Source organism: Euleptes europaea, chromosome 18 (genome assembly GCF_029931775.1).
Source record: "Euleptes europaea isolate rEulEur1 chromosome 18, rEulEur1.hap1, whole genome shotgun sequence".
Classification (NCBI taxonomy): domain Eukaryota; kingdom Metazoa; phylum Chordata; class Lepidosauria; order Squamata; family Sphaerodactylidae; genus Euleptes; species Euleptes europaea.
This window is the reverse complement of record NC_079329.1, coordinates 25,907,340-25,918,823: the sequence shown is the minus strand read 5'-3', so window position 1 is coordinate 25,918,823 and position 11,484 is coordinate 25,907,340. Positions and strand designations below refer to the sequence as shown.

The 11,484-nt window shown below is 46.2% G+C and overlaps 1 protein-coding gene across 1 annotated transcript in view; it reads right to left on the bottom strand.

Annotated features, from left to right (window-relative positions):
• The window catches only part of SKAP1 (src kinase associated phosphoprotein 1), a 124,649-nt gene that overhangs the window by 95,645 nt on the left and 17,520 nt on the right, over positions 1-11,484 (bottom strand). The window contains exons 2-3 of the mRNA XM_056864627.1: positions 6,145-6,225; positions 4,363-4,446 (exon numbers count right to left, since the gene is read on the bottom strand). Coding sequence (XP_056720605.1) covers positions 4,363-4,446; positions 6,145-6,225 — 165 coding nt within the window. The remainder of the gene's footprint in view (positions 1-4,362; positions 4,447-6,144; positions 6,226-11,484) is intronic.

The following is an 11,484-nucleotide window of genomic DNA, read 5'->3' as shown; positions in this document are numbered from 1 at the left end:
TTTTTATGGACTATGCTGGGACATATTTCTTATTTATTTATAGCATTTTTAACATGATTTTATTGTAATTTTAATATCTGTTGGTGCTGAAATGAATGTTATGTAAGCCACCCTGAGCTTGGCTCCTGCTGGGGAGGGCGAGATATAAGATTGCAATAATAGATAGATAGATAGATAGATAGATAGATAGATAGATAGATAGATAGATACAAATAGATATATAGGTACATAGATATATAGATATAGATCTTTTGCAGGTGAGTTGATTAAGTGGAATACGTTTCCTCTCACTAACTGGAATTATAAACTCCTATAAACCCATGCACCTGCATTTGTACATCACGAGTAACTTGAGTTACTGCTCAACCATGATTCTTGGTGCAAAGGAGAGGAAGGGGCCCTTCATCATGGTCTCATTTGACACATGAATGCCGCCAAACACAATATGTGGCCTTAGGATGCATGTAGACTGGGAGAACCCCAGGTTGCCTTTAAATTGCAGTTTCAAGTACATCATAGACTGGTAGAAGCGGGGAGCTGAAGCCTCCACCCCACTCACTTTCCTACCTGAAAGCGCTTTTTAAAAAGCTATTTTTCTCCTAGCAGGAGTCACTTCTGGTCATGGAGTCCCATCAAGACAAAAACAGCTTTAAAAAAGCCCACCCTCAGCCACCATCAAACATCTACATCCTGCAATAAAAAAGGTAAAGGTCCCCTGTGCAAGCACTGGGTCATTCCTGACCCATGGGGTGATGTCACATACCGACGTTTACTAGGCAGACTTTGTTTTACGAGGTGGTTTTTTGCCAGTGCCTTCCCCAGTAATCTTCCCTTTACCTCCAGCAAGCCGGGTGCTCATTTTACCGACCTCGGAAAGATGGAAGGCTGAGTCAACCTTGAGCCGGCTACCTGAAACCGACTTCCGTCGGGATAGAACTCAGGTCGTGAGCAGAGCTTGGACTGCAGTACTGCAGCTTACCACTCTGTGCCACGGGGCTCCTTACATCCTGCAATACAGGGACTAACTTGCACAGTTATTTTAAAAGATGACTGCAAGTGGAGTAATGTGAACAAATGAAAGGTACACTCTGTTAAGTGTAAATATTATTATTAATAATGATGGCAAAATGTATGGGCACGGTACAACTCTTGCCGCCCGGAGACAGATGTAAATGGCTTCATACGGGAGCCGTTATCACATGATGAGATGTTTGTGTGCGGTTGCTTCCCATGCAGATTTCCACCACTTATTTACAAACAGCCTCCCTCTCTCGGGGTTTTGGCACCGAGAAAACTGCCCAATCCACGTATGTGTGGCGATGCAGAGAAACAGCTCATCACAGGGTAGCAGTTGCCACTCGAAGCAATTTAAAGCACTTCCCTTTGGCCGCTCAGAATTGTGTGTTGGCTTTCAGATAACCTGTAAGGGTTGGTAAAAGGAAATAGGAGCTCTGCAGGATCTCTGCTTGCCTCTCAAAGGCAGGGGTGACAGGCGACTGTAGGATTCCCCCCCCCCCCCAGCAATGTTTCCCAACCTATGCACTACTGAGATGGGGGCTAAATCTGCTGTCTGCCCTTGGTGACCCCCAGGAATCTTAGCCACCAAAAATCACGTTGGGTCTTAGATCTTCCCAGGTCACCACAAGGTAGGGTTGCCAGCTCCGGGTTGGGAAATACCTGAGATTTTGGGGGTGGAGCCTGACGAGGGTGGAGTTTGGGGAGGGATTTCAATGCCATAGAGTCCAATTGCCAAAGCGGCCATTTTCTCCAGGTGAACTGATCTCTATCGGCTGGAGATCAGTTGTAATAGCAGGAGATCTCCAGCTAGTACCTGGAGGTTGGCAAACCTAGTTAGATTGCTGGACACTGGCTTTTTTAATGCAGTATGTACTCAAATGCAAGACCAGTTTTTTTCACAAGTATACCACCAAAGAGAGAGAGAGAGAGAGAGAGAGAGAGAGAGAGAGAGAGAGAGAGAGAGAGAGAGAGAGAGAGGAGATAATCTTTCACATACAAGTCACAGTTATGTCCAGTCATAAATTTTTGTATGTGTGTATAATATTTTTACAAGGGCTGTCTTACATTCGGTGTTGTCTTCCTTTTGAGTAAATACAGTACATGAACAATCAGAAATCTGTGTCACCTGCCTTGCCCCGATGTCCATCATCCCTTGGATGGTGGAAAGAGACGCCCCGTCCCTGAGCCCTAAAACGGCAAATGTCTGTCTGCTGTTGCTCCTTATGTATTTTCTTTCAAAACGTGCTTTGCATTCCCTCGCTCTGGATGGGAGGCACTGTATAATCGTAGCCCATCTATCTAGGCACGCCAAAGTCAGTTGGAAGTATTAGCTTCCTGTTTATATGCATCTGATGGAGCATAACTGGAAAATATTTATACACCCCGACACATGGATTATATATGGTCACTTAGGGGAGGGTTAAAGCCCGTCTGACAACTAATGGGGAGAAAAAATGGGCCATACTTTATTTACACAGGGCCTTGTGTCCGTATTTCTCCTTTCCCTCATTCTTTACTGACAAGGATGTCAGAACGCAACCCGTCTGTGGTCTTCCTTCCTACGGCTGCATCCGAAAGGAAGCTTCTCCCCGTCGCCTCACAGGCCGTTTGTCACTCGGCTGGGACAGCCAGTGTAGGGTCGAGGTTAAAATGCTGCACGTGGAGGGGGGGGAGGGACCCAGGTTCAGATCCCTGCTTGGTTGTGAAGCTCCGTATGAATATGGTAAACGTCCACAATAAATGAGGGAAGGAGTGCAAAGGAATAACTACAAAAGGGTTGCCAACTAGGGCCGCCAACCTCCAGGTTCTTTGGTCCCCGTTGGATTTCCCGCAGCACTTTAGTTCAGCGGATTAAGTTGTCTGTTCCCTGATAGGGACCTATCATAGGAAAGAGAAGGACTTACTACTTCTATCACAAGGACCAGCTCTTACAAAGACAAATTATACACGGAAAGTCCTAAGGACCTAGAGGAAAACTTATGCCATAGATTTCTTCTATATAGAATTGTCCTTTGTTATTTGTTGTATCACGTTTTCCTGTTTGATGACTGTTCACTTGTAGATATTGTTGCACCACCATTTGTATTGACTGCCTCTCCTTTGAATATATGTTTAGAACTGAGCCGAGCGCTGATTATTTTTGCTTAGCCACTTGTATCGCACAGTGAACAGTTTTGTTATAACCTCCAGGTACTAGCTGGAGATCTCCAGCTATTACAACTGATTTCCAGCTGATAGAGATCAGTCCACCTGGAGAAAATGGCCGCTTGGGCAACTGGACTCTATGGCATTGAAGTCCCCCCCCTCCCCAAACCCCGCCCTCCTCAGGCTCTGCCCCAAAAACCTCCCGTTGGTGTTGAACCCTACACATGACGAGTCGTACTTATTCTAAGTATGACTCTTGGGTCTCCTGGGTCTTTCTTCTTTGAGACGGATCAAAGGAAAAACCACCTCTGACCCCATTCAAAGGACCCCACCAGGTGGCTGCAGATAGAATATCAATGTCTGCAGCCAACATGGGGAAGGGGAGAGAACTAAGCTCTGTGTTCCCCCCATTTTTTGCCATCAAGTCACAGTTGACTTATGGCGACCCTGTAGGGTTTTCAAGGCAAGAGATGTTCAGAGGTGGTTTGGCATTGGCTGCCTGCGCAACACACCCCAGTATACCTTGGAGGTCTCCCATCCAAATACTTGGCGGGGTCGAGGCTGAGAGTGTATGACTGGCCCAAGGTCACCTAGCAAGTTTCCATGGCAGAGTGGGGATTCGAACCTGGGTTTCCCAGATCCTAATCCGACAGCTTAACCACTACACCACCCATTCCCTACTCCCTCTTTAGGCCCTTTAACAGTCTTCTCTCCTCCCCACCCCTTTCCCCAGCTGAGCTGTAATATAGCTTTACACCCTGACTCACCTGGGAAATGAAAGGAAGGGGAAAATGGTGTATTTTTCCCCAGGTCATGGGACGGGGTGCAATTGCCATCATGTTAGCACTTCTGCACCAGTTCAATGGAGGGAAGGGGGGAGGCCCTGGTAACACAGGGACATGGCATGTGGATGCCGTTCCTACCTGCTTCCAGGCAGCAGGGGTAAATTTTCACACTTCCATGTCGTAGCAGCTTTTGTCATCCTACGCTGGCTCTTTTAAACCTCTGATCAGATTTCCTGGAGTCTTACAATCCTGTCCCTGCCTACTCAGTTCTACATCCATGACACGTTAGCTCTTCAACAGAATCCCCCTTTCTTCCTTCTTAATGCAACTGGTTGGTGTGCTGAAAATACCGAAGGTGTGGACATATGAGAAAATGTGTGCATGAAAGAGAGAGAGAACAAGGAAGGTGACATACTTTTTTCATTTGCATAGTAGTAGAAGGCCATCTGGTCGAGGACACACCATCGCTTCTGCCATTCTGAGCCAAAGATTTTGGCGTCTGTGAAGAAAAAAAGGGAGAAAGGGCAAAACAAGGCTGTTGGGCAAGAACTGGGAAAGAAGCAATGATTTGACAATCCCAATGGATTTCCCAAGACGTGCGTGTGTGTTAAGTGCCTTCAAGTCGCTTCCGACTCATAGTGATGCTATGAATCAATGTCCTCCAAAACGTTCTGTCTTTAACAGCCTTGCTCAGGTCTTGCAAGCTGAGGGCTGTGGCTTCCTTTACAGAGTCAATCCATCTCATGTTGGGTTTTCCTCTTTTCCTGCTGCATTCAAATTTCCCTAGCATGATTGTCTTTTCCAGTGACTCTTGTCTTCTCACAATGTGACCAAAGTATGACAGCCTCAGTTTAGTCATTTTAGCTTCTAGGGACAGTTCAGGCTTGATTTGATCTAGAACCCACTGATCGGTCTTTTTGGCTGTCCATGGTATCCATAAAACTCTCCTCCAACACCACATTTCAAAGGAATCTACAAGATTCCTGAGACATAGCTCCTCTATAAAGCAAAGTGCTTCCTCTGGCCATGTATGCAGGGCTGTTTCCCCGTGGTCCCCCCCTGCTGACTTTTTTGGGGCTTCCTTTTGATTATGCATGCCTTTTCTGATGATCAGAGGTTGCGTCATGCTCCCCACATGTTCCCGCACATTTTGCCTGAATTTTCTGGATTCTGGCTAAAACAGCATCCAGAAAACATGGGCAAAACATGCAGAAACACGTGGGGAGGAGCATGAGGTGACCTCTGACGGTCAGGAAAGGCATGCATAATCAAAAGGAAGCCCCAAAGAAGTTGGCTGGGGTGACCGCGGGGAAACAGCCCTGCATACACAGCCTTTGTTTAACAACCCATTTCTGGTGTTTCATCTAGGCCAATAGTGTGCAAGGTGCTGCAATTAGCCTGCCCATCTCAGATGTACTATAAACACTATGGTGGTTTCTCATGGAACAATTTGATTCTGAAGTACATAATGGACAGGTGTTGCATCAGCTATATATAAGAGACGGATATATTATTTGCTACATTATTTGCTACTGTTAAAGAATAGTAAATGGGGCTGTGACTCGGATCGCTACCCCTTTAAAATAAATTATCAACCTGTCTGTCAAGAATCAGGTTGCAGAAACAATAGTAATAATCTGATAATTTAATAATACAATGCAGTTGTTTAAGTAATATGGGTAGGATATAGTAAAAAAAAAAACCCCTTTATACTTATATATAGATTTAAACATAAGTTAAATGACTAACCTTAAATGGATTACTTGGAGATATAAGAAACAAGGTTGAATAGATGGTAGAAATAAAAACTGCTCAAATAGATGGTTAACTTAGGATAAAATATGGCACCTTTGGTAGTATGATATGCTGTGTTATGCTAAATGTTATGTAGGTAAGTGTAATGCCGTAATCTGTTTGTATGTATTTGTAATTGTAAGTTTAAAATATATATATATATATTTAAAACAAGAATCAGGTTCCCGTTTCCATGTTTCTAAAAAGGGACAGCACAGGAAACAGTGGATGTTTATTCTGTATTTGGGTACTTCTACTGGCATTCAAAGTGCAGGATGAGAAGGTGCCCAGAGCCCCTGCCCAGGGGGCCTTGCAATTGAGGACATAAAGACAATACAGGGATGGAACGTGAACTGACAGATCAGCGGCGGTTACTGTGGAGGTTGGTTAGGAGAAGGTTTACCTCTGGATTTCTTTTCCAAGTATCCTTGTTTCAGTACAAGTCCCAGCTCCTGAGTGGCCTTCTGCCAGCTATTCTCAGCTCCTAAAGGGAATAGTTTTGCATTAAACAGGGGAAATCACACTTTCCTGTTTGGAGACTGTCCCAAGACAACATATCCAAGAAAACAGAATGGTCTTTTGAACACACCATTTCACTGCCTACGGCCTAATACACATGCTAGCTAAGTGACTACAGGGGCAGCTGCTGAGCAGTGCTTCCATGTGGCCATGCCCCAAGTCAAATAAATAACAGGAATGGACCAATCCATTAGATAGGTAGCACAGTATAGTGGTTAGAGCGCCAAGCTAGAATCTGGGAGATCCAGGTTCAAATTCCCACTTGGCTATGGAAGTAGGCTGGCTGACCTCAAGGCAGTCTCTCTCTAGTGGTGTAGTGGTTAAGAGTGGTGGTTTGGAGTGGTGGACTCTTATCTGGAGAACCGGGTTTGTTTCCCCACTCCTCCACATGAGTGGCAGAGGCTAATCTGGTGAACTGGATTTGTTTCCCCACTCCTACACTTGAAGCCAGCAGGGTGACCTTGGGCCAGTCATGTTCTCTCAGTCCCACCTACCTCACAGGGCGTCTGTTGTGGGGAGGGGAAGGGAAGGCGATTGTAAGCCGGTTTGATTCTTCCTCAAGAAGTAGAGAAAGTCGGCATCTAAAAACCAACTCTTCTTCTTCTTCGGCTAACCCTACTTTACAGGGGTGTTTTAAAAAGGGGGAAATGTTTTATTAAATCGAGATATTTTAATTGCTTAAACTATTTAAGAATTGTCTATCATATAGTTTTAAATACTACTTTATTTTCTTTTTTCTTCAATTTTATCCTGTAACTGATACGTTTTAAGGGCATTAGCCGTATTAATAATAAATCTGAACAGGGTAGTTGTGAGGATAGAACACAGAAGCTGCAGTCTCCCACTGGGGAGCCAAACAGGGTATGAATAAATCAATAAAACTTCAGTGGGTCACTTGACTCATACAAAGTGCTCTCACACCAGCTCTGCATCTCTACTGAAATACAAATGTTTGCATGGTACAGAGCAGGGGTCTCAAAACTGTGGCACCAGAGCCGCATGCGGCTCTTTGGCCCGTTGAGTGTGGCTCTCTGAACTTGGTTCGGAGCCCCTGCTCTTGCGCCTGCTCGCGCCGGCAGCCGGGCTGCGGAGCCGGCGCGCCTGAGAGAGAGAGAGAGAGCGGGCGAGCAGGCGTGCTGTCTTCCCCCCCCCCACCGTGGAGAATGGCCGGGTCCCCCTTTCCCTTGCCCTCAATGGTTGGGAGGCTAAAGCCTCCCCTCCCCTCTAGCCGCGCGATTGCTGGGCGGGCGGCTCGTTGGTTCCTGCCCCCCCACCTATCAGCTGTTGGGCTGGGCGGGCTTCCTTTGGTAGACCTGGCCTCCGGCTGAGTCCCATTGGGAGGCCATGTCTACCCACTGGCTTTCTTGGCAGTAGACCTGGACTCCTAGGAGGGGAAAAAGTCCCCCTTCAGAGGCCAGGTCTACCAATTGGCTTCTATGGGCCTCCGGAGGCCAGGTCTACTGCCAAGAAAGCCAATGGGTAGACCTGGCCTCCTAATGGGACTCAGCCGGAGGCCAGGTCTACCAATAGGCTTTTATGGCGGTAGGCCAGGCCTCCAGACGAGGACTCCAGACGGGGAGGGGAAAATGGCAGGGACTTACAATTTAATTTTTATCAATAAATAAGATCACTATTAAGTATGATATCAAGTTTTATTCAGTGTACCTATAGTTTAATTAAGACTTAAAACTTTAATTAAAGTTTATTAAGTTAATAAATAGTGTACCTACCTATATAGTTTATGTTTAAGAAATTTGGCTCTCAAAAGAAATCTCAATCGTTGTACTGTTGATATTTGGCTCTTTTGACTAATGAGTTTGCCGACCCCTGGTACAGAGTTTAGATTCCGGCATAGGGTGATAAGTTGTGTGTGTGTAAAATGCCGTTCAGTCGCAGCTGAAAACCCAGGGGTTTTCAAGGCAAGAGACGTTCAGAGGTGGCTTGCCATTGCCTGCCTCTGCCTCACGCCCTTGGTATTCTTTGGAGGACTCCCATCCAAGTACCAGCCAGGAATGAAGCTGTTTAGCTTCTGAGATCTGAATGAAGCTGTTTAGCTTCTGAGATCTGAATGAAGCTGTTTAGCTTCTGAGATCAGGCTAGCCTGGGCTATCCAGGGCAGGGCAGGGTAATGACCTATCAGTCATATATTGCCTAGGAATTCTGTTATGGCTTTTGGGGCTTTATGATAAATTGTCATTGTGGGCTGATGGGCCAAAACCCCATACACATCTGGAAATGTCCTGAAGAGGTCATGTCATTGCTTCAGCACCTTTCCAGTTCTAAATGCAATTCTCACTAAAGACGGCTCAACAAATGTCCAGCGCAGAGTGGTAAGTTGCAGTACTGCAGTCCAAGCTCTGCTCACAACCTGAGTTCGATCCCGATGGAAGTTGCTTTCAGGTAGCCGGCTCAAGGTTGACTCAGCCTTCCATCCTTCTGAGATCGGTAAAATGAGTACCCAGCTTGCTGGGGGTAAAGGGAAGATGACTGGGGAAGGCACTGGCAAACCACCCCATAAAACAAAGTCTGCTTAGTAAACGTCGGTATGTGACGTCACCCCATTGGTCAGGAATGACCCGGTGCTTGCACAGGGGACCTTTACCTTTTTTATTGCAGGATGTAGATATTTGATGGTGGCTGAGGATGGGCGGGTTTTTGCCAGAGGTAAGTCATTATTGGACCACTGCATCATCCTATCTCATTTGGTTAACAAATATAGTTGTGGAAAGGGATCTAAATTATTGGCGGCCTTCCTGGATCTAAAAGGAGCCTTTGACTCTATTTCTAGAGAACTGCTTTGGGATAAGCTCCTAAAATTGGGGATAGATAGGAGATTATTATTCTTGATAAGAGGTTAGACACCTCCACAAGCTGCCAAGTCAGGTATCCCCCTTCAGGAAAGTTAACAGGAAAAAAAATCCCAATTAATAAAGGGGTAAAACAAGGCGGTTTACTGGCTCCTCACCTTTTCAACCTGTTTATAAATGATCGTGCGTCCTTTTTTAGTGTTTCTGACTGCCACCGCCCTAAATTAGGCTCGATACACATGCCATTACTATTGTACACGGTTTCTCAGTGGTAAAAAAAAAAGTAACTGTACATTTTTTAGAGGCACTCTTTCCTGTTATTACTTTACACATACCAAGCATGGGTATTGAGAAGAGAAGTGAGCGCACATAGGTTTGACATCAGCCTGCCATTGAATTTTGGACACATTGATGAAGTGCAAATACTCTTCCTCCATAATTGGAAGCTCTGCGCACCACGGATGCATTTAACACACATCTCGACACATCAGACTTGGCCCCGTGCATCGATCTCCAGCCTGCCTCAGCCAGAGATTTACACCCTCTCCCAGACATTTACATAACCTTTTGCCTAGTCTGCTTGTATTTCTTTTTAATTAGCTGGAAGCTGGAAACACAGAGTCAATTAAGTCTTACCATTTCTCAGCGGGGAGGAACGGGAAAACCAAAAGGTCCCAACCTAGAGAGATCTGTGGAGGGGGGGGGGCTCAGCGAGGCTGGCTGGGATAGGGTTGCCAGCTCTGGGTTGGAAATACCTGGGGTTTTGGGGGCGGAGCCTGAGAAGGGTGGGGTTTGGGGAGGGGAGGGACTTCCAATGTCATAGAGTCCAACTTCCATTCCGATTTGCCTCCAGGCTCCTACCGTTGCTTTGCATTTTAAGTTTCTAGCCCTCAACGTTACACAAAAAACGTGCCTTGCATTTCACTCAGAGCTTGTCTACGGATAAAAAAAGTCAGGTCGTTTACGCATGGGTACGTTCACTCAACGTTACACAAAAAAAGTGTCTTGCATTTTACTCAGAACTAGTCTACAGATAAAAAAGTCAGGTCGTTTACGGGTGGGTACTTTCACTGACATTCACCCCCCATCTGTCTTGGTTGTTCCTTGGAGTTATGCATGAATTTCCCCTCCATTAGAGATAACCTTGCTGCCAGCCCTCACAAATCCTGGACCATCCCGTTCCTCTGTTAACTCGATTCTTCTCTCTTCCCTGAGCTCAGCCCGGGTGAACTCAGCTCCCCATGCATAAGGCAAAGTGAGGGAAAAACAAGCTTAGTTTCACTCAGTCAATTACAAAGCAGCATGTCCAGAGGCGGGGACTCAAATACTTCCTGCTTCCTCAGAGCTCTTCCTGAGCAGAAGAAAGGCTTTTTAAAACCGAGGCTTGGATTTCTCCTCCCCCCTTCTTTTCAGATTGCTCCCTTTTTTGTTTTATGTTCTTTAAATGATTTTTTATGCGACAAATGGGTTTTTTGGGGGAAGGGAACTTTTCTCTCACTACAGCCAATTACAAAGCAGCATTTCAAGGGGCGACGATTCAAATACTTCCTGATTTCAGCTTGGAGACTGCTGGTGCATAGACTCCCAACAGGAGAGTGTGGGTCTAGCGAGAAACGAACCTCCCATGCATAAATGACCCATGAATAAAACTCCCATGCATAAATGACCTCAGGGAGATTGTTGAAGGCAGTGGTCATTCTGCAGTGGTGAACCTTTGCACTGCCAAAGGATTCGAGGGTATTTCGGCCACATCCCCTCACGGTGGGCTTTCTTCAGTCATGCACAAATCGCTGGGTTGTATCCTACCACTCCATTCTACTAATAAGGGAGCCTTCCTCAGGCGGAAAGTTACATCTGCTGGAGGAACGCTCCACGCTAGGGCCAAAATGCATCTCCAAAACAGGGGAGATAACTCCCCCCCAGGGCCGTTTCAGCTCACAAAAACAGAACTGGGGGAGGCAGGAGTCCCTCCTCCACCGGCACCTTAGTTCTGAGCCAAATCGGGCTGCTGCTGATTTTGAAAATGTTCCCCTACAGCCGCTGTGCGGCTGCAGAGGAAACCAGACCCGGCTTGCCAAAAAAATGTATCATGTCGTTCGGTTGAGGGCGGTGGGCAGATGTAACCCGCTGAGTTTCCAGATGGAATTCTGAGACAAGCATGGCATTGTACGCAGGATTACGTAACCTAGGATGAAACAGCGCGAGCCGAGAACCTTAGACCTTGCCAGGAATAGACGTCTCCTACCCCAGGTACCAAAACAATTGCCATTTTGTGTGAACAGCCTAATGAGCGTATTTTCAAGCGTTCAGTACCCGTTACAGGAAACCCAGGTTTGCTGTGGATACACACTCACATGTAGTAAAGCTTGAAAATATGTGTGTTACCTAGGCTTGCCAACTCTGGGTTGGGAAATTCC